This window comes from Lissotriton helveticus, chromosome 8 (assembly GCF_964261635.1).
Source record: "Lissotriton helveticus chromosome 8, aLisHel1.1, whole genome shotgun sequence".
Lineage (NCBI taxonomy): Eukaryota > Metazoa > Chordata > Amphibia > Caudata > Salamandridae > Lissotriton > Lissotriton helveticus.
This window is the reverse complement of record NC_136069.1, coordinates 1468619492-1468643256: the sequence shown is the minus strand read 5'-3', so window position 1 is coordinate 1468643256 and position 23765 is coordinate 1468619492. Positions and strand designations below refer to the sequence as shown.

The following is a 23765-nucleotide window of genomic DNA, read 5'->3' as shown; positions in this document are numbered from 1 at the left end:
TAGGATGGTGGACATTATAGTTAAATGAAGGAAATCGTTTCTGTTGATAAATGGAAGGATATGGGGACTTTAAATGTGGTTATGCAAACAATGAAATAGTGTGTAATTTAATGATGGTGTATGAGAGACTTTGAGATGGATCATAAGGTATTTGCCAAAAGTGGTGAACAGTTAAGTATCCCAGTTGGAATTTTACTGACGTTAGATAAACTTGAGCAACCTTTAGGTATACGGCACAGACTCATTGAACTGGCACACAAAAGCCATTTTGGCATAACAGCTGTTAAAAAACAACTAACATGTTGATTGGGCGCCAAGCATGGTCATTGGTATGAATTGGATCACTGGTGCCTGTACGGAGTGTATTCAATCATCTGACAAACATGGGTGTATTCATGATACACATTGCTAAGCCCCTAATAATTCTTGACAAAGCTTGGGAAAAATTAGTTGTTGATTTTGTGGGACCTATGTCTACTTTTCACACTTAAAAATTTTTTTGATTGCTCTCAAGGACAACTATTTCAAGTGGCCCAAGTGTGAGTTTGTTAGTTCAACTTATATCAGTAGCATTATAACTTATCTATAGATTGTTTTTTCATGAGAGTGTTTGCCCCGATTCTAGTTACTGAAAGTGTCCAATATTATGAAGGACCTTCCAAGTTCATAAGGAAATAATAATTAGACAGCTGCAATCTATGGTCCCTTATCAAATCCTCTGCTGCACAGTGCTAACAGAATTCTTAAATCCTTACGTCAAACTCTAGTTTGTCTTGTCCCCTGTGTTTAATCTCACAGAAGTATTATTCCCTTGTGTACGTCCCATGAGCCCCAAAAGTGATTAATCTCACCCACTCCTCCTGAAAACTATTGTTGGGATATCTATGCTGCAGAGACTACCCATGGTACTGTAATAATTTCTCGATATCCACTAAGCACCAGAATCTAACAGGAATCCAAACACAATCAGCTTCCATGTGCTAAAACCACTGCAGTTCATACTGAACCTTGACTTTTAATGTAATCAAAAATGCATATCTAATAGTGACTATGGACTTCATTTATCATCTAAAAAACATTTTCCAGCTCTTTGTTTGCTCCACGAGCTATGTCTTTTTTTTGCAGCAGTTAAATATCCATGTGACCATTTTGCTCTGCAGTGAAAGATTACCTTCACATCATCTGTGCTGACATCCACAATCCCATCCCAACGGTAAAGTGAAGCAATCTGACTTAAAACATTTGCATTGAAGAAGCGGACCTTTTGTGTTTTGGTGATGTTTTGATTTCGAACCACCTGCAAGCAAGAGCAGAGAGGTGTTACATCAATTAAAATCAATAATCATTTGAAAAATATCAAGTGCCATGTGTTAGTCATTCTTTCTGAAACGCACTACAGGTTGAGCAATCTGAGTGGAGGGATAGGAGAAGAAACTGCACACGTCAATATGTATTTTAGAGTGTTAGCGACTGGGAAATTTGTAAGAAGACAAAGAATTAAGCTGGTGGAGCAGGAACAGCAATGGATTAAAAATCATAAATACAAGTACTTCCAAACCAGGTTTACATATTTAAAAAAATCTTGGAGAACTCCTTTGTTTCCTTTTTTGTTCAAATCTTTATACTGCAGGAGATCAAAATGTATAAGAAAGATAACTATAACAATATTAATATAGACAGCTCTACAACTCACCGCTATAAGAAAGAGGTCAACTCCTTACTGGAAGATCTTTAACAAAAAAATAATGTATCCAAGCACCCCACAGGCTAATCTTTACTTTGGTAATCGGCACCTCCTTTCCATCTAAGTGCCTCCTTTGCAAACCTTAAGCCTCCTTTCCATCTCTGTCTGTGCCCACACTGCCATTCCTCGTTCGTTCACTGCTCACACTGTGTTTTCTTAAATCATCTGCCTTGTGCCTCTCTTGTTCCTGTATTCTCCTCAACTCATTTTCATCTCTGGGATCCCTTGCCATCCCTGGGTGACCATGTCACTACCTAGGAGTCGTTGTTGCCCTTTCCTTGTCCTTCATTACTCTAGGCCATCCCTGGACCCCCACACCAACTAGTGACAAACTCTCTTGCCATTTGCTTGCCATCAATGTTTTCATCGCTCACACTGTACTTCTTGAACCATTCTTGCACTTCCCTATGACATCCTTTGTGTTCCATGCTTCACCAGGGCGCCTGTAATGTCCCTAAACTGACCACATCACTGGTGTCTATGTTGCTATTGCTGTTTTCCATCTCCCTTGAGACCCTCTTACTGTCTCACCCTGAGTGTGCAACATTGCCCTCTTTGTGTCCACCTGCTATGCTCGAGCATTCTTCCTAAACAGTCCTCCTGCTATCCCTGTAACACTATAGACTCCCGACCACCCTTTTGCATCCCTATGCAAACTTATCCAGGCCTGATGGAGATGAATCATACTCTAAAATGACAGTGATTTCCTGAAATCCTCTCGGAGCCATGGCAGTTGAACCTCACCATTACTGACTGAACAGGATCTTACCGAAGAATAGTGGACTTTTCCCCTTATAAGTGAAGGTTGATCTAAATGGATACATCAACTTTGCTTTGGCCTTCAATTGGAACAGCATCTGTCATAATTGAAGGCTGGTCGGAAATAAATTTTAGAACCTTTTCCCCAGAGGATGATTATATTTAGTAGTCTTACACTACTACGATCCTCCTTCCTCCTTTATCTAGCTGCGGAATTTGGCGAGGGTGATATTTGGGCAGATGTCTGTGTGCTGCTAGGACCGCATAGGACAAGCTATCGGCTCAGGAAGGATTGACCAAATTATTGCAATACCAGTTGACTGCTAGTCCAATGGTGACTGGACTTCCGCCAGACCAGAAAAGACTTTGTGGGATGTCAACCATGCAAACAGGATCCTGACACCACTTTTGAGGACCAGGAGTACCTGCAAGCAAACCTGTGGATTGTGTCACATCTAAAGCAACCTTCATCCCTTGCTTCAGACCACTCCATAGGAATCCATTTACAACACAAATAAAGTGGCTGGAACTAGTAGAAGACTGCTTCTCCTGTGGAGGTAACTGTTTCAGAGTACCTTGCTGATTCCCCCGTGTAGCTCCCTTCCTGAGTTGGTCAACCCAAGAAACTTTACCAACCGCATTGACACTTGTTCAAGTTTTCCTTGCAAAAAGTTTCTAAGTGTCAAATTTGATGAATTTGCCAGTGCTTGTTCATGGTTTAGTAAAATGCTCAGATTTATTATTTCTCGTAAATTCCATATCTCTGGAAGCCTCAGGTGGAGCTTTGTCGTTTTGGTGTCTACATTCTAATTTTAAAAAAACTGTACGTTTATAAATTGGTGGCAGATTTCTGCGAGTGTTGTGTTGATTTCTTCTTCAATTCATTTGGTATTCTTTAAATACTTTACACTTGTTCCTTTGTGTAAGCCTTGCTGCTCAGCGCCACACCTAACCAAGGTTGACCTGAAGTTTTAACAAAGGGAACCTAAGGGTCCTAAAGGGGTTGGTAAGTATATTACATGGTGAGGTTGCGTTACTACACCATATAATACACCCAATTTCCTCACTTCTGTCCATTAATTTAGCTGAATTGGCCCAGTGTTCATGAGGCCCTTATCACTGGCCAGGACAATCTTTCAGTCCTCGCCTTAGAGTCTTTTGGCAATCGCAAGAGGGACTGGGAAAAAAGTTAGAGACTGATACAGTATGGGCAATAACAATATTCATTTTGGAGGAATGGTATCACAAAGTTAAATGTGGAATACCTGCATATGGAGTGTAGAGTTCAACACCAGTATATTTAAGAGAAGTCACATACTACCTTGTGGACCCTGGGGCAGCTTTTGTCACAACCTGGGGATGTCTGAAAAGTAATTCTTAAAATTGTCATGGGATTGCTGGTTGTACGTAACTGTAGCGTGTTTTATGATGTTACCGTATTGTATAATGTGCGATACAGGACATGCCATGTGGCAGCTTATTATTCTTTCTTTCTCTTTTATACCTTTTTGTTCTGTATTAAAAATCAATAAAGACATTTAAAAAAAAAAAAGAAAATTAAAGTCACATACTATAAAGGTCAGTGACCAAAACAGAAATTGGGTAAGAAAAAATGTGAATTGCAACTATGTAAGAATCTTCAATTGCACACATCCCCATACTAAAAAACAATGCTTTGCTGTGCAGAGGAAACAATATTCAGTAGGTTAGCAAACAAAACATTTTCAAATGCATTTTCAAGAATTAAAAAAATATATATTGCCACCCTCTCCCCAACGCTTAACACATGCATATGATGAGCGCTGCTGGGGACAAACCTTTGTCTGCAGGGAAGACAGGAGAAGATTGATTGTAGAAATCCGGTCTTCTTTTATTCCAGTGCTAAATATGGCAGGAATAAAATCTAAAATGAAAGTGAAAATGTACACTGGTGACCTTGGGAAGAGGTAGATACAGAAGAAGAGGTTATTTATGAATGAACATTGCCGCTACTCAATATGCAACAGTTAACATCGCTGTGGATAAAAAGTCTCACATGAGCAGAAACCTATGTCCGTCATAGAACATCCTATATGCGGTCATCTTGCACCAAATATCAAGGAAGATAAGTGGGTGTGGGTCAGATATAGAGAATGCAGAAAGGGAGCCTGAGAAAGGGGGAGAAAGAAAAGACGTGTGAGATCATGTACAATGCAAGTAGGGGTGTGCGGAGCGGGATGTGTGGTGGATATGGCAGAAGGTAGCTTGGGAACTGAAAAAAACATCACTGGAGGGATTGTTACATTTAATACATTTCATGTGTTTACTTCACTAACACTTGTTGGACTCCTATTGACGTAGGATGTTTGTGACAGTGTGCCTGCTGCAGTATATCGGTGTGTAAATGTATGTGTGTGTTGGTTTGTGTGAGCAAGGGTGGGGTGAGTGAGTGGGGGTGTTTGTGTAAGTGGAGGTGTTCTCTTCCTGACATTTTATAATACGCCGCACTCATGTCTAATGAAACAGTGATAATGAAAGTATATTTAAAACTCGACAAGATAGATACTTTATAAATTATTTCTCCTAATAAAGATGCGAAGGAGGATATTTCAGTGTAATTGAAATAATGGAGCCTTAGAGGGCTGGCGACCAAAATGGCCGGTCTGTGACTGGGCTCCTTAACTTTTGTAGGGAAACTGGACAAAATACAAGCGTGGGGCTGGCATCCGGAGTTCAGTTCCAACAGTCTCTAGAAACGCACCAGCCATGGGTGAGACCAGAGGCACCAAAGGACAGTGAACATGGATGCGCCCTATTTGAGAGACAATGAGGGGAGGGGATTTTCTTTTAAACAGAGTATAGTTTCTCCTTTGAAAAACACATATTCCCAAATATTGTGTCCAGCATGTGGTCAATGTGACCTGTACTGGTGTGGGTTTTTGTAGGTTAGGAGGGAGCACCTGGGACACACAAAATCGGTAAAAGATGCTTGGGTTGGAAAATAAGTTTCTGCTTTATGGCATGATGATGATTTTATTAGCCAATTGTCCACAGGTAAGAATAAATTAAGATATTTAATTGCCCAAAATCTGCCATTGCATTTTCTGTTGTGAATTTTCACAATGTGCCTGGTGCAGACTTGGACATCCAGTGTTACAACCTATAATTAGTAAGGGTATTGTCCATTGGGAAAAAATCTTGCAATTTTTCCTTGTGCAAACAAGCATTCTAAAGAATGATGCTGCAATCCATACCCTCCCAGTTGAAATTGATTATTTGGAGAGAAGTGAATCTCCTTAACATCATTTTTGTAATGTTTAGGGGCTGAAGATACAGTAGGTCTGAATTCCTGCTTTAGATCTTTCTTTTGTACTGGAATGCATCAGAAGTATATAAAGGAGTAAATCCATTTTCATTCCCATGACAATTGGAAAGGAAGCACCGTTTGTTTCTGTGAGAACTAGTTGATTTATTGGTGCAGTTCTTGAAGTTGAAAGTAGTTTATCCAGTCGGCGAGATAAGTTAAAAAGACTACACTGGATAACAGAATGGAATTCAGGAGTAAGGCACTGCTTTGCAGTTAGCAACAAAAAGGTGCCTTACTCTAAATTGTGGGTGCCGTCTGTAATGGCACGGTTGCTGCTGTTGTGTGTACTTTCAGTCAGGGTTTGGGACCTTTGCTAACAGTGGTAATTCCCCAGTGATTTTGGAGTTCTATTTTCCTTTCAAATGACATGGCTTTTAAGGCTTCTGCCTCTTCCTTACTCTGTGTATCCACTAATTTCCATATCAGAAGAACACTGTACAACGGATTTTTCAGGCTAGTTCAGATTAGCCATAATGGCATAGGTAGAGAAACTTCAGGAGTATATCCATCTGGTACCCAGCCTGATAAGCCCATAGCAACACTTATGACATGGATGGAAATTAGCGAGTCCTTCATAAAAGAGCTCATTCAATACAAATGTGTTTTGGGAAATTTTCAGTTAATCTCAGCTGGACTTCCAAAGTGCCACGTCACAACGGCACCATAAGGGGTTGGAATCGCTGATGTGATATTCTGATACAATGAATGTAAACTCCTTCACTTCACGGCAGATGGAATGGTGGAGATCAGAATGAAGGTTGTGGTTGACAATATTTGGATTGAAGATTGATGGAATTCTAATATTATATTGTCGTGTTGTTCATTCAGATACCAATTGTCTCGTTATACGCGGACTATTGGATTAAGGAAGGAGGCCCTTTCCCCATCCTGTAAGGCAGTTTTTCGTCACAGGTATGTGGCTTATATTAGTTATGGCTCACAGAATGGGATAGCCGGACTGCTCTTGCCATGTTGTACCAATAGCCAGCATGAACCAGTTAAAATTGCCAAAATCGGCAGGCACATTTGTCTCTGAGTCTTGTCAATTGTAATAATCTGTGGGAAAGATCTCAAACTTTAGAATCAAGATAAAGTCTATTTGAGTCTACCATTGTAAATAGTCTTTTAATGAATGTTTTTCTATATGTCCATGCTTGAGGAATGTTTATTAACTGTCTTGATTTTAGTTATTAGTTGTTTGTGATGTATTATTGTATTATTCTGTGATATGTTAATGTGGGAGCAATGCTTAGATAACGGCAATTCTGTTTTCATCCTAGGTTTAGATTCTATGTACATGGTTTTAAATTGGTTTGAAATGTATTACTGCTAGAATCTAAAATAAATTCTGCTTGAATTTCAGAAGTGTTTGGGAAGACAGCTAATATATTCCTGATGAAGGCGGCTATATTTTAACTGTCCGTTGAAACGCGTTGAAACAAAGGGAGAAGTACAATATACATTGATTAAGGAATACTCTGACTGCTGTGGAATATTAACCCTTATTTTGTACCTCCTTTGGAGCTATAGGAAATGTTTATGATGAATTTTTGTGTAATTCTTGGTCCTTCTGTATATTGTCTGTGTTCCCAATTATTTTAATTATTCTAATTATATGTTTTTTAATTGCTTTTAAATACATTTAATAAATTGTGCAAACTGGATCTATTTTGTTTATGGAATTGTTTTGTCACGTATTGCATTGCTCCAGCTGAAATGTCTCTATGAGTGAGTTACATTGGTTTAGTTGAAAGAATTGGTGTCTCTAAACTTATAAGTGCCCAAAGGGAATTCATATTTGACATAAAGTCAGTTCTGGTACCCCATCCCTTTGGTTTTGGGTCCCTCTCTCTTTTATTAGAAATGGTGGAGATCAGACCAGATGAATACATTCTTCCGAACATGAAATAATTTCTGAATCCATCTCTGGATCTGTTCATATAATGGTGCTGCTTGGCCTAATGCCTTAATTTTGTTTCACTGTGAAAAAAGGAGGATATTTAGTAAATGCTACAGTCAAGAACATCTTAGTAGCAGCCTCTATTAGTCCTGGAACCAGTGGAAGAGATGACTTTGCTAAAGCATGTTACTTGAAGATGGTTGACATTTTGGTGTGATTTGTTATTGCCTTCCAATATCTCACTCATCACTTTGATTAGGAGTAGAAGTGAGAACAAATGAGGACAGACAATGAGGCGAGGGAAGAAGAGACGACGAGTGAAAATTGGAGAGGATGAAGAAAGCAGACCGAGATAGGAGTGGAATGTCCAGGAGGAATTGGACATGCTTATGTTTGCTCAGACTTTCATCCCAAGTTTTGTGCTGCTTACAGTTGTAAAGCATTCCAGGTGAAAGTTAAAAAAACAAGTAATTGTAATCGGGTCAGTAACTGCAGCTACCCACCCACTTGGAATTAGGAGGCCACAGTATTGAAGGCCTAAGTGTGAGGGATATGGGTCTGCGCGGGGATTCATAGATGAAGGGGGTGAGTGAGAGATGGAGAATAAGAAGGATGAGGGTGTGAAGGACATAAGGAAAAACAGGAGTGGGACAGATGGATGCAGAGTGAGACAAGATGCGATAAATAAGAAGCATAGAGGATGAAGAAATGCTCTGAAGCGTACTTCAAATTAATTCTTGTGGACTTAAAATGTCAATGCACCCTTCACCAAGAGGTTGTGTTGGTTTTCATTCTTACGACACAATTAGAAAGACTCATGCTTGCATTTTATTTGCTCACAATAATGCTTTAGAGTACTGACAGGTGGTAACGTTGTTATCATTTTTAAGCGTAAAATTTGCACCGCGTACCTTTCAGATCCAGCAGCTGCTCTATGGTTGTGCGATCACCAGCGATGAGAAAAGAAACTGCAAACTGAATATATGCCATTCGAACATCCGGCCGCCCCTACGAGGAAAGTACAGCAAGTAAATTAATGCACTACCACTCATACCCATAATACTCTCCATGCTTGTAAACAGTAAGAAAGCTAGCTCTCATTCAGAAGGATACAGATGTGAATCTGCCAGTTCAAAGGTAATCTGGTTTCCAGTTCCCCATGAAGTCTCGGATTCTATTGTTCTTGCCAAGCCATGCATTATTTTGTGATTATGTGCCTCATTACAAGTGGTAAAGTTGAATTAAATGGTAATCAGCACAGTACCAACAAAATTACAATGAATCAAAATACTGCCTCTAAAGGCAAGTCGCAACTGAATATCCCACACCCTCGTATTTCAAACACATGTCAATTACTACTCTCTCACAATCAGAATTACACATTGTTCTCATATCTTCCCCTGGGTGCTCGCGGACATTTATTTGTAGAGGAGAGGATGTAGCCTTGCGGCTAGACCGGTCGACCTCAAAGCTGGGGAACCCAGTATGAGTCTCGGCAACGACGCTCAATATCCTGTTAGTCAGGGCAAATCACTTAATCTCACAGTGCCTAACAAAAATGAATGTGTCATTCTGTAACAAAACTGGTGCTATATAAAACTCTAAAAAAAAAATTGGGGGAAAAGTGAGGCTCTTAATGCCATCCAAGACCCACTGACTCCCAAATCCTCCATTACTGTCTTGTACAAGGTCAGAAACATCATAATGATCCACCAACACGGAATCCAACTTCGTTCTGACCAAGTGCAAGTCAAGCCTGTTGACCTCATCCCCCCCTTCTGATCACTGCCACACTTCCCAACCAGGCCCTCATATGCAGCACTAACTAACCAAAACCCAACCAAACCATGCTGGCAGAATATCCCACTGACTCGCCATTCCCTTGGATCATGTCAAATACTGAGCACATCATAACTCATGTGGCATCCCTGTTGATCACACTTTTGTGTGCTGATGCTCTCCTACAGGCCTGAAGGCGAGGCAGCAAGACCGCTATAGAAAATCAAACTTTACACAATTAACATTAAAAGTATGCATGTATATACTGGGGCATTGATCACAAGGTATGCAAGACTATGGAGGGTGGTGGAAACACTACGGACGGTGGGTAGAATAGAAAGCTATGGAAAACCGTATGCGGCAAGTGAAAGAAAATGCAATATTTTAATTTGTACCTTGGTTGATTTAATGGATCCACAAAACAAGCATGTCCTCTTTTCCCTAAAATGTCATGCTTTACAAACCGACTGGGTTCACAAAATGAAAGACAACCAAGGTTGGCAACATGTTTACAAATTAAATTAAAAGGCTAAAATAAATGTGTATCTTTGATAGGAAAATCTCGCTCAATTGACATAGCTAAAAGTAAGGTCAAATATTATTTTAATGAACATACCTTTTTACCGAGGGCTAGAGCTAGGATTCCCAGTTTTAGTTTGAAAACAACGCATGAATTAATTACACCAGAGAAAATGTAGTGTGTTCTTTTAAAACCTTTGACTGAAGCTTCACAATGTGGTTAAGTAAAGGAAGAGCAGGCTCAATGGTTTTCTGCAACTCTAGAGTCAAGCACATCGTTTCATATGTACAATCCAGATGCCATGCAGAATCTTCATTCCATTTGTAACAAGCCACCAACTTCTTAGCTCTCGACCTTGACATCATACAAACCTTTTTTTTCAAAAAACTATTTTTATTAAACAACTAAACAGGAGTAGCAAAGACAGTACATAGGCAGTTCAGCTGTATTTCCATACATTCAGGTACAAGTAAAGCGTGCATTGTCATACTGGAGCATCAACAGTAGCGTCGAGCAGTATGACGGTCAGTATAGAGGGTACACTTTTGTCCACCGGTCTGGGAATCACCACTTCTGCACATTTTGTCGGCACGGGAAATTTTGTTGTCACATCCGTGTTCACCCCCTCTAGTAGTGAATTTCTCTCCTGTCAAAGTTCCGCCGTGGGAGAGATACAGATATCCCCCCTATATTTATTCCAACGCCCCCACTTTTGATCATACAACCTTCTTAAGAAATTAATTTCACCTTCCATCAAACAAATAAGATCCCTAAGGAAAAAGATTCTAAAAAGAAAACTTCTTGGTATATTGATGTGACAACAGACATCCATGTGTATTTGGAAGATTTAATGATCTACAGATGCCAGATGTCCTATCTGGGACTTCAAAGTCAAAGGAGTCCTTCAATGCTACTCAGGTCTTAAAATCTCCGGTACTATTTTGGCAACGAGGACAGTATTAGCTATTAAATCCCAAGCCCCTCCATTTAAAATAAATCATTATCTAGCAACTATAGTTGCAGAGATCCTACTTTTAAAATTGAAAAAAGTCAATAGGGACTTATAGTCGAAAATCATGTCAAAGGTAAGCCATGGAGACAGATGCTTGCTCTTTATTTAATTATGCATAATTTTCTTGAGCATGTTGTGAGAAGTTGGCCTGATGTGCAGTGCTCACTATTCTAGTGATCACTATATATCAGCCCAAACAACCCTTATTGATGATTGGTTGTAAGTCAACCTTATAGACCAGCTATCCTAGTAGCATGGATACGAGCAGTCTAAGGCTAAGACTCTAGAGGGCGTGTTAAGCCAGCTGTTTTACCATCACATTACCCCTTGAACACCCAGTGAAAGGACACCACACAAGTGTTATGAAAATAACCAATGTATTTATTAGAATCACAACAACCCTGTACTCTTTATGAGGACAGGGTGCTAAGCACACAACAAAACTCTTTTGAAAATACTTAAGTTAGCACGTTATACACAAATGCCCGAGGGGCACGAAAAACCATATATTCTAAAAGTGGAATGCGAAATTACTAGCAGGTAAGTACAGTACTAATAGGCTTTGGAATCGCTAGGACTTGACTAGGGAATCGTTAGATTACTTCTAGGAGACCTAGGGGACTCGGGTGCAGAGTGTGCACTCTCACGCGGGATGCGGGACAAAGTCTATGGAAGCTAGTAAAGGCAAAGTTAGTGTTCACGGGCGAACCCGACCTGGTAGGGAGAAAACGACAGTGGATCCTGACCCTAGGATAGTGAGGCTATGCTGGGACACCGAAGTGCCGAAGTTACCTAGCCCAGGGGCTGCAGCTGCATAGGTCTGAAAAGACGTCGGGAATCTCGTTGCCGGACCAGGAGCCTGGAAGGAAGAAGTTGCTGGCAGGCGACCAGTGAAGGAAAGTTCGATGGATCCAAGCCTGGATCAAGGAAGAAGGAAACCTGAAAGCAGAGGGGACCAAGTTCTTGAATCACTAGCCAGTGATTAAGTGGGCACCAGGATGGTACCGGGCGAAGTCACCGCAGTCAGGTGAGTGGGCGCTGCTGGGCTCTGCAGTCTCTCGGACCAGGAGGCGTTGTCGGCGACCAGGATGGAGGTGCGAGCTGTCCCACGAAGGTTCTTGCTGTCGACGTCGCTGGACCCAGGATTGGGCAACAAGTCTTGGCAAATGCAAGGCCCACGCGGTGGACCTAAAATGGCGTCTTAGCCGGACCAGGAGGGTCCAGGGTACTTCTCCGATGGAGGGAAGCAAGGGCCAGTCTGGAGCAACCAGACCAGCAGCAGAAATGTCGTCGGGCGTCGTTCAGAAGGCCACAAGCCAGCGGGCTAGTAGCCAAACAACACGGTGAGCAAAGCAAAAGCAGAAGGGCCCCACGCCGATCGTGGAGATGCTGGGGGGCTGCTCTTCGGTGCTGGAGCTGCTCAGGGTGGGGGCTTCTCGGACCCCAAAGCACTCACCAGGAAATTACTCGGTGGGCTTGCTGTGCAGAAGTCGTGCAGTCTTGGCGATGGCCGGTCCCTCGAGGTCTCGTCGCACCCACGGTTCTCAGCTGTGCTGTAGAGGTGGGTAGAGGTCAGAGGTGCCAGGGAAGCCGGGTCTCGTCGAGCTGGGCAGTCGGATTCCGGAGGAAGGACGTGCAGCAGACCGCAGTGTTCTTAGATGGTGCCTGCGGATGCAGGGTGACTACTCCTTAGCCACAAGGGAGAAATCTTAGGAAGAAGTCTTGAGTTCCTTTCGTAGAAAGTAGTTTCAGGATTCAAAGATGATCTGATCTGGAAGGGGGCCAGTCTCTACCTTTATCTGGGAAAAGGGGGCTGGCACGCGACTAAGTCCTGCCCTATGGGTGGGACCAGGAGGGGGGTGGTTACACCCACTTCCTTGGCGGGCTTTTCCCCAGCACAGGGTCTGGAGTGTCCCTGGAACTGGTTCCAGCCAGCCTATGCACAGTGAGCACCGGGGTGCCACGTGCAGTCACCTTCCTCTAAAGCCCTGCCTACCTACAATACACAAAACCCTGTCTGGGACGGTGCTGGCACCGCCCCTGGCAGGAAACCCTTTGTCCTTATCTCCTGCTCTGGGAGGACTCCCAGCAGCAGGAGGGCAGACTTGTGTCTCGGTGGCAGCATCCATTTTGTGGATGAGGGGGGCGTGGCTAGCGGCCGATGCCAGCAGACGCAGCCTAACGAGGCTCTCGTCTCAAGCCCCAATAAATCCTGAAATTATCCCTTAAACAGAGCGGACTCCCCGTGAAAGCTGGGTCGAGTCCGCTCCTGACATCGGAGCCTGCCCGGAGAACGCGCCGAGCTTGTGCGTCGCCGAATCCGGTGCTGCGGCCCCCGTCGGTCCCGGACGGGACGGAGACCTACAATGGCGGCGTGAGACTCCGGGACCCGCCGAACCGCCGGACTGCGCCCTGGGTGACCTGGAGCCCGGTGGTCGGATGCTGCCGACGGTGCAGGGAGAGAACGGTCCTGGAATGGCTGTGTGAGCGCGGAGGTCTGGGCGGATCCAGCGGCGGTCTTGGCAGACCCAGCCGAGGTGCTGTGGAGGAGGGTGAGCCCCGTGCCCCTGGGGGACTCCAAAATTGAGGTCCTGGCTTCTGGGCCTGGAAGGCTCTGGCGAAGGTACTGCGGCGCCCGATCCTGCCCTAACGTGAGGAACCCAGAGACACGCAGCGAGGATACCGCCGAGCCCAGAGCACAAGCGGAGCCCCTCCACGGGCATTCAGAGGCGCCTGGCGGACTCGGACCAGGGAAGCGGGTGGCTGCGTGAGAAGAGGCTCAGCACCGGTGGGGCGGAGACCAGGCCTGGACTGAAGACCCAGCAGCCCCATTTTGCAGTACCGGGGTGGGGGCCCGGCGGGCTCCAGCAAGGCACTGAGGCACCGGGCAGGGCGCCCTGTTCCGAGGGTCGCGACCCCTCCCTCCCCCCCTCGCACAGCTGCCCCGCTTTGAGCCGGCCGAAGTAAACAACACCCTGCGATGGCCTGAGGGGGCATTCAGCGTGGCGCTGACCAGCGGGACTACCAAATCACAGCGGGGTGAGCTAGTGAGTAAGGCTATTGGAGTGGTGGGGCCCGGCGGGGTGCTGTGACACTCACAGACGACTGCGGTGAGGCGACTGTCTGGTGACTGGCGACCCCCCTTCTGGGACGACGACCGAGACCGCCACTGAGAGACCTGCACCGGCGGCGGTGAGGATCCCTTGAACGCGGACACCCTACACGACAGCGGAGCCCTCGGCGACCCGCGATAGTGGGGGGGTGCGAGAAGAAAGCGCCTGTGTGCGGCACTGGGGTTTGAACTGGACCGTGGTGGGGAGCGGTTAACGGCGGACCTACTCCGGGTGAGTGCCCCTGGCCCCACGGACCGCGGACTGCACCTGTCTGGTCGGTGGCGGCTCCACGTCGACGAAGCGATCGGCCAGCCGGCTGAGTGACCTGTCGGTCTTGACCACCTCCGCGTTTGCCCGGCGGTTAGCCCAGAGGAGGCATGGGGAAGCCGAAAGGACCTAAAGGTGACGCAGGAACAGCCACGGAGGCTCCGGACACCATGCCGCATACCCAGTCGGACTTGCTGACGATGCAGGACAGAATTCTGGAAGCTATAGCGGCCACAAGGACCGCCTTGCAACAAGACATCGCTCAAGTGTCGACGGGCCTGGGGCTCCTGCGGGCAGACCACGGGAAACTGGCCGACAGGGTCAAAGACACAGAAATAATCCTGAAGGAAGTGGTGCCGGGACAGAAAGCCTTGGAAGGGAAACTTACGGACGCCCTGGAGCGGATCCAGACGCTGGAAAGGAGGGCGGAAGATGCGGAAAACCGAAGCCGGCGGAACAACGTACGCCTGGTGGGCCTTCCGGAGAAAAGTGAGGGGACGGACATGCTGGGCTATGTAGACAACTGGCTACGGACAGTGGTGGCACCGGAAGGCCTCTCCCCCTTCTTCACGCTGGAGAGGGCTCATCGGGTACCTGCCCGCCCCCCCAAGCCGGGGCTCCCCCCGAGACCGGTGGTGATCAAAGTCCTCCACTACAGGGACAGGGATTGGCTTCTGCAACGAGCAAGGGAAGCGGGCCCGTTCCAGGTTGACAATAGCGCAGTCACTTTGTTTCCGGACTACACCTTTGAAACCCAAAAGCAACGAGCCTCATTCCTCTCCATTAAAAAGGAACTGCGAACGGAGGGGCTGCAATATTCACTGCTGTTCCCGGCGAGACTCCGAGTTTCAGTGGATGGGAAGGCTCTGTTCTTCAACTCGTCAGCGGAAGCCTGGGACTGGTGGGACTCCTACAAGGCTGGAACGGACGGGGCTCACCAAAGGGCGGCCGCGGAGGAATTCCAGCGGGGCTCGGTCAGGCGCTCGAGACGGCTCCGGAAGAGGGGCCAACATCAGAAGAGACTGACGGAGTCGCAGACGACAGTGGAAAGGAAAGCGGCACTTCAAGCGGTGAAAGAGGTATCGGGAGCGGAGGTGTCACAGCAGGAGGGGGACACGAAATCGATCTCGGAGGGCAAGCAAACGGGGTCGGAAACTGAACTGTCGGAGGTGGATAGCGCGAAGGGCCCGACGGTAACGCCACAAACAGCGGAGGAGATATTCGGCAGCTGAGTGTTGGACTGGGGGATGGGGGGCTAGCAGCGTCGACCTGGAGAGAACGGCGAACCTGGCCACTGGAGCAGGCTGCCGTGAGACTGGTCAACCGTGAGTTTGGGTGTACATTGAGGGGTGAGCGGGATGAGGGACGCTATTGTCGCTGAGGCAGCTAGTACACGCGCCCAGAGGCCCCTAAGGCCGCCGCAGTACAGACTAGAAAGTTTTGAGAGCACTTTGCTCCTTTGTTTGGACGGGGGTAACTCTTCTGCAGTTAGGTCCTGTTCTAGGGGGGGTGGATGTCTGGAGATGTTGGGGTCAGTACGGACGGGGAGGGGGGTAGCGGGAAGTTAGCGGAGTTGGGGAGGGTTGCAGAGCGAAGGGGTTGGGGAACCAATGGGTTGGGGAAGGGGGACGGGGGGGCCTTTACTGGTGTCTGGCCACTGTGGAACAGGGCTCTTAGCCTTCAATGTCGAGATTATGGATAGTGTGGGATCGTTAAAATGTGTGTCGTGGAACGTGCGGGGTCTGAACTCAATGACTAAAAGACACAAAGTTCACTCTTACCTAGTCCGCAGGGGGGTTCACATCGCCTTCCTACAAGAAACACATCTGACCAGACAAGAGGGGTTAGCGCTCCAAAAGAGGTGGCGGGGTCACCTATTTTACACCACATACTCAGCGTTTGCCAGGGGAGTGCTGCTGTGGATTCGGGCTGGGATCCCCTTCCAAGTCACTAGGCATACTGTGGACCCAGAGGGTCGTTTCGTAGCAGTTGAGGGTTTACTCAGGGGCCGACCTATAGCGCTATGCAGCGTTTATGCGCCCAACACTGAACAAGCGCCTTACTTCACTAAACTCTCCATGCGCTTAGCAACCTACTTCGCAGGTCCAATATTGCTGGGGGGAGACTTGAACTCTATAGCGGACACTACATTGGATAGGTCACACCCACCGCTCCAGGCTTCCCCGGTGCGCAGACTAGCGAAACATAGGATGCATTGGCAGGAGCAGTGGGGTCTCACTGACATATGGCGCGCACAACACCCGGCTGAGCGGGACTATTCCTTCTATTCCAGCATGCACGACCTACATGTCCGCATTGACGCATTCTTATGCTCTCACCAGGTTCTCCCGGCAGTGGCCCGCACAGAATACCTCACGCGTACGATCTCGGATCACAATCCCCTGCTGCTCACCCTGGCCTGGATGAACGGGTCTACGCCGATTCCGACATGGCGGCTCAGGCGGGACACGTTGGATGACCCGCCGTTTAGGACGGACTTGGAACTCAGAATCTCCCAATATTTTGCGGAGAACGAGGGGACCACTTCCTCCAGGGCCGCTGAATGGAACGCATTCAAGGTGGTAGTCAGGGGGCACAGTATAGGGAAATTTGCGGGGACCAGGCGGACGCTAGTAGAGGACTTGGACAAGGTGGACCGGACGCTGCGAGAAGCTGAGCGATTGCGACCCGGCCACCCCGAGTTGCAGGATAGGGTCTGCACGGCAAGGGAGGCAGTGGCGGCTGAAGTGGAGCGCCTACGCTGCTTCGATTATAAGGCTTATGTGACCAAGACGCTCGCTGAGGGAGATAAGACGGGGACACTCCTAGCCTGGCTGGCCAATCCTCACAGAGGATCCACCCCGATACTATCCCTGGCGGGGGCGGACGGGGTAACCTATTACACGCAACCGGACATAGTGCGGTGCTTCCAAGATTATTATGGCACTTTATACAGGAAGGGGTTAGAGGCCCGACCCGAGGCGACGGAAGCCCTATTGGCAGAGACCCAATTGCCCCAATTAGATCCGGAGGACGCTAAGGCTCTCGGGGACCCGATTGGCCTAGAAGAAATTAGAGGGGCCATCAAGAGGATGGCGCGAAACAAAACACCGGGGATGGATGGTCTCCCCATTGAGTTTTATGTGAAATATATGGAACTACTGGCCCCGAGACTCAGAACGGTGTATAATGAAGCCAGGGAGAAGGGTGAGTTGCCCCAGTCGATGCGCGAAGCGATCATGATCCCATTGCTTAAACCGCGCCGGGATAGCGCGGACCCTGCGTCATACCGACCATTGTCGATGCTGACGACGGACTACAAAATTTTGAGCACGATACTGGCCGGGAGACTGATTGCTCATATGACGGGTTTGATTCATAGGGACCAGTCGGGCTTTATCCCAACCAGGAACACGGCCCACAACATTCGGCGGTTGCTTAGGCTATTGGCGGACCCCCCACAAACGGCATCGGCCCCCATGGTACTGTCAGTTGACATTGAAAAAGCTTTCGATAGCCTGGAGTGGGACTATCTATATGCGGTGATGCGGAGATTCGGTCTTGGGGAAGGTTACATAAAATGGACCACAGTGCTATATGCACGGGCGGGAGCGAGGGTGAGAGTGGGAGCTTTGATATCGGACCGCTACGATGTGAACCGGGGGACGAGGCAGGGTTGCGCGCTCTCTCCACTGTTGTTTGCACTGGCCATGGAACCGTTTGCAATGCTGGCTAGAAGGGGGAATGCGTACCTCGGACTGGAAGTGCAAGGGACCTACCACCATATATCGTTGTATGCGGACAACCTTTTGCTGTTCTTAGATAACGCGGATGAGGCGATTAGGGGGGCGGAGAATCTTCTACAGAGATTCGGGGCGCTCTCCGGCTTAAGAGTGAATTGGGGGAAGACATGCTTATTCCCGCTCCGGAAAGGGGAGCAATGCCCGTCGACCAGCATCAGCATACGCTGGGAACCTGATTGCCTGCACTATCTTGGGACCTACATATACCACGATCCCGCCACCTTGTTGGACGGGAACATCGGGCGATGTGTCCGAGGATTGAAGGGCAACATGGCTTTCTGGGCTACCCTCCCCCTGTCTATGACGGGGCGGGTGTCCCTCCTCAAAATGGTCGCCCTACCGCGACTGTTATACTTTTTCAGGACCTTGCCGGTATGGATACCGGGAGAGGTGTTCAGGCGCCTGAAGTCCAGCATAATAGCGTTTCTATGGGGAGGCGGCAGGCGGCGCATAGCACTGTCGACTCTCATGCGCCCCAAGGACCAGGGAGGGTTAGCGGTCCCGGACTTTGAGCTCTATTATCTGGCGGCGCAGCTACAATTCTTTACGCAAGAAGTAGCAAGAGTGTACCGGGGACCGGACCATGAGAGGGACGCGGGCACCCCCCGCCATGTGCTGGCTTACGTAGCCCTCCAGCAGAAATTATTACTGAGTGGGCTGACCCAGGAGGAAAAAACACTGAGGCTGTGTTGGAATCGCATGCAAAAGAGGGCAGGCCCTGGTCACCCATATGCCCCAGAGATACCGTTGGGGATGTTGACGGCATTGCCGCATGGGGGGACTGGTCGAACCTCCAACTGTGGGAAGAGGCGGGACTTCAGATGGTAGGGGACTTATACTCGGACGGGGTGCTGATGGACTTCCGTACACTGCAAGACCGCTATGATCTCCCACGGGGTGACTACTTGGTGCATGCAGCGGTGGTGCGGGCGCTTCAGGCACATTGGGGAGAGGGAATGATGGAACCTACGACGTCATTGGCATGCCAATATACGATGATGTCAGCGGGTACGAGGAAAGCGGTTACATGTCTTTACTCCAGAATGCATACAGAAAACATACCACCCCTAACACGTCTCAAAACACAATGGGAGGAGGACTTGCAGAGGGAAATCCCAGACACAACATGGTCCCAACTGCTTCAGCGAGCAAAGAAAAGCACCAGGAATGCCCGTTTCCAATTAATACACTTCTACATCCTACACAGGGCCTACCTCACTCCGAAAAAGATAGCAAGGTATTTTGGCGCAGTTGATGCAGCATGCCCCAGATGCGCGCTAGTTGGCGCTGACTTGCAACACATGCTTAGGGACTGCCCGCGCATCCAGGAGTACTGGGAGGGAGTTGGGGACGCCCTAAATGAGGCCACGGATAGAGTGCTGCACTATGATAGCGCGGTTGTCCTCCTGCACTGGTTCCCACACACGCGCAAAACGAAGCTGTCGAGTAAATTTATTGACATGGGCCTTATAATTGCAAAGAGGGAGCTCACCAGGGGTTGGAAATCAAAGACAGCTCCAACGCACCAAAAATGGTTGAACGAATTTCTGAAATGGGCGGCGGCAGAAAGCACACTCAGATACCAACTAGCCCGGCGGACAGCAAATGAGAAGGCACAGGAAGCGGCGCTAGCATGGGAAACCCTAGTCCAGGCGCTCAGGGATGGTGCGGCGTTGAGTGATGAGGAGGAGGGTGTAGCGCTACAGGAGGCCCCGAGGGAGGAGGTGCTGGACCCTACACTGACACCTGACACACGCATATAAGTATTGCTTCCACAATCCTAAACGCACTGATTTACACGAGATTATACACGGGACACGTAGGCTCAGACACCAGGGGGATAGGGAGGATGGGGAGGGGGGAGGGAGAAAAGTTACACTGTTTACTTTGATGAAGTAAGTTTATACACAACTGTAGAGTGAGCGGGCTCAATAGGCGTAGACCAAATAAAAGCGGAGATAACTGTATAAGTGAGATATTTCTACCTGTACCGACTGCACCATGCTACGTGATCGACCGCCACCCAGCCTCCGGGATGTGGATCATGAGGCTGTGTACACAAACGATAATTGGACAATGACTGCATTTGTACCGGAGATCATGTGGTGTGCTAAATGTATGATTGACATTATCTCTGCAATAAAAATTGTTTTACGAAAAAGAAAAAAAAAAAAATCCATTTTGTGGATGCTAAGGCTCTGTCTGACTTTTAACCGGGTTATAGGTTACATGCATGTCGTGTCCCTCTAGAAGGGTGGAATGCTAACCCCGTCGCCAGAATTGGCGAGGGGTTAGTATTCCAATTCGTATGACACCTTACTCGACATGTTTTGATAAAGCGATACCAGAGTTGGCATTTAACCGCGAGGATTATAATGCACTTAAGAGTATATGGTATGCGATATCATGGAAACGGCTAAGGGATGGATCCCGAAAGCCGCAGACAGGCTCAGCTCATGCCAGAGCACCATCTCACACGATTCCAAGCACTCTGCCTTCAGGATTGTTAAGGCCTGCCATAGGAGTGACTGATAGGAGATCTGTGTGTCCATTTTAGGGTTAGATATAGGTATACTATATCTAAAGCAAAGGGTGATTACACCACCTTGCCCCAGCTGTCAAGCAGCCAGTTGTGTCAGATTTGGATGGCCAGCCAGGGGTGGCATAATACATGCTGCAGCCCCTGGTAGGCCCTGGGTACACCTATGCCCTGGGTACCTAAGGTACACTGTACAGGGACTGATAAGGAGACTCAGTATCCAATTTAGATATGTACCTAAGGTACATGGAATCCATTTTACAGAGAGAGCAGTAGGCCTGGGGCCCTGAATAGCAGGGTCCCAGGTCAACTAAGTCAGAAAACCAGCAAAACACCAGGCAAAAAGTTGGGGGCAACCATAGTCAGGGATCTACCTTCCTACATAACCCCCCCCCCCAAACGAAAGGAGATAAGGCTATCCTTGTCCAGGTAAGCCTATATTGCCTAAGTGGCCATTTAAGGAAGTACCAGCACTGGCATGGTTACCCCCTATGTCATGGTCCACTAAGCAATCCCTCACCCTAAGGGTGTCTGAGGGTCTCCACCATAGGGAATCTCTACCTGTGGTGTGTTTTGTCAAAGAAAAAGGCTGGTGCTGAAATGGAGTACTGAAGTGAAGCTCCACTAACTTTGGGCTCAGCTTCCTCCAATCATCATCCACCATAGAGGCCTTTCTTTCCAAGACTGAGTTGTTTTGGGCTCTCAGGGTCAACCTCTGGCTACCTACAGCTGGAGGTTGGGTCCCTCTGTTTGGCTTACTGGAGGGACAGGTCAGGTCTGGGGCCCTCAGGTCCCAAGTTTGGCTGTGCCCAACAGTGTCCATCTGTGGGAGGTCCCTAACTAAATTTAAGGGGGATCCCTCAGGAGTGTGTCTTATTTTCACTTGGCTAGGTCTACTAGCTTCAGTGCCCTTAATCTGCTGATTGGGGAATTCTTTTGGACAGGGGGCCCTTTGGGGTCCAACACTGGCCTCCCTGACCTCTACAGCCCTGGGCTGACTGAGGCAGGGTAGAGAGGGGCAGGTTACCTGCTCCAGACTGGGTCCCACCTTGGAAGGGTCCACTGACATCAGGGGTTCTGCCAGGCTAGGCCTGACTACCTCTGTGGCAGTTTCTTCACAAGGGGTCAGATCAGTTCCCTGAGGAGGCTGATCCTTTCCTAAAGTCTGGTGGGAGGGAGATTTCTCTTCCTCCTCAATACTCTCTGTCTGAGTGGAGTGATCCATAGTTTCAGGCTTCACAACACTGTCATCTGTCTGAGTGTGAGCTGTGGCCATCACAACTCTCCCAACCTTTTCAGGAGGGGGCTCAGTTTGGGTGTGGGCTGTGACCATCACAGCCTTGACAACCTGTTCTGGGAAGGAAGTTGTCTGAGATTGGGTTGTGACTGGCACAACCCTCCTGACCTGTTCAGGGAGGATATCTTGGACTGGGGCTGTGGCTACCACTGCCCCACTACCCTTACCATGGATGTTCACCATTCTAGAATGGGTTTCTTGCTCTACTTCAGCCCAGGCTGAGAGCTCTAAATCATTCCCCAGTAGGCAATCTACAGGCAAGTTTGGTGACACTGCCACTCTCTTGTGGCCAGTGACACCTCCCCAGCTGAGATTGACCACTGCCATGGGATGATCTCTCTGTACTCCATCAATATTGGTCACCTGGTATGTGGCACCAGGTAAAAGTTGCCTGGAGGGGACTAGACTCTCAGTCACCATAGTGATGCTAGCCCCTGTATCTCTATAGGCCTCAACTTTTATACCATTGATGAGGGGCTCCTGTCTGTACTTGCCCAAAGTGTTGGGACAAGTTGTGAAGTTGGCAAACCCCATGCCAGTCTCACAGACAAGAGTATCTAAGTTTGGGGACCTGGTTAGGCCAGAGTCCCCAGGAACTCCCAAAGTAAATGCACCCAAATTCTTGGGGGCACTCCCACCACCTGGGGGATTACTACTAGTAGTAACAGGAGGTTTGGGAATGTTACTTGGGGGTATGTTTTCCTTATTGTTATTCTTTGGGCAACTGCTGTCAGTTTTCAAATGACCCACCTGTTTACAGGGATAACAATAAGGTTTCTTCTGATTGTTGGAAGGATTCTGGGACCCACCCCCCTCAGAGGATTTTTTGGGCCCTGATGTGGTTTGATCTGTAGATTTATTCCCACCCTTCTCTTGAGGCTTGGTTGATTCCTTTTTCTGGTCACCACCTTGGTTCTTGGGCCTAATCCTGGTTCTGACCCATTTGTCTGCCCTCTTACCCAATTCTTGTGGGAGGTCAGATCAGAGTCTACCAGGTGCTGGTGTAATAACTGGTTCTGACAATTATTTAAGACTTGCTCTCTCATAATAAGATTATACAATCCTGTGAAGTCAGTAACCTTACTACCCAGTAGCCAGCCTTCCAAAGCCTTAGTGGCACAATCAACAAAGTCTGACCAGTCCTGAGACTGAGTTTTCTGGGTGTCTCTGAACAGCAACCTGTACTGCTCAGTGGTTAAGCCAAACCCATCAACCAGTGCATTTTTCAGGACCTGGTAATTGTTAGCATCCTCAACTCTAGTAGTGAGGAGCTTATCTCTACCTTTGCCATCAAAGGAGAGCCACAGTATAGCTGCCCACTGACTCTGGGGAATGCACTGCACAGTGCAGGCCCTCTCCAAAGCAGCCATCCATTTCTGGATGTCATCCCCTTGCTTAAAGGGGGGCACTATTTTTGTCAGGTGTTTAGTATCTAAACCCTTCTCTCTATCTCTTGGGAGATTGCTGCCACCAGTGGGAACTATCCCACTCATCTGCTGCTCTCTAGCAAAGGCAAGCTTCTCTTTGGCCAGGGCAAGTTCTTCCCTTTCAATCCTCAGTTTGGCTTGTCTCATCCTTGCTTCATGCTCTCTTCTCTGAGGGGAAGTCCATCTCCACTGGGGAGAGCTCCTTCTCCTCTGGGAAGAGGCATTAGAGTGCAGAGACCTATTGGAGTCCCTAGAAAGA

At 47.8% G+C, this 23765-nt stretch overlaps 1 protein-coding gene across 1 annotated transcript in view; it reads right to left on the bottom strand.

Moving 5' to 3' along the window:
* The window catches only part of URB1 (URB1 ribosome biogenesis factor), a 703763-nt gene that overhangs the window by 594662 nt on the left and 85336 nt on the right, over window positions 1-23765 (bottom strand). The window contains exons 5-7 of the mRNA XM_078658408.1: window positions 8661-8757; window positions 4321-4406; window positions 1172-1297 (exon numbers count right to left, since the gene is read on the bottom strand). Of these exons, the coding sequence (XP_078514534.1) occupies window positions 1172-1297; window positions 4321-4406; window positions 8661-8757 (309 nt within the window). The remainder of the gene's footprint in view (window positions 1-1171; window positions 1298-4320; window positions 4407-8660; window positions 8758-23765) is intronic.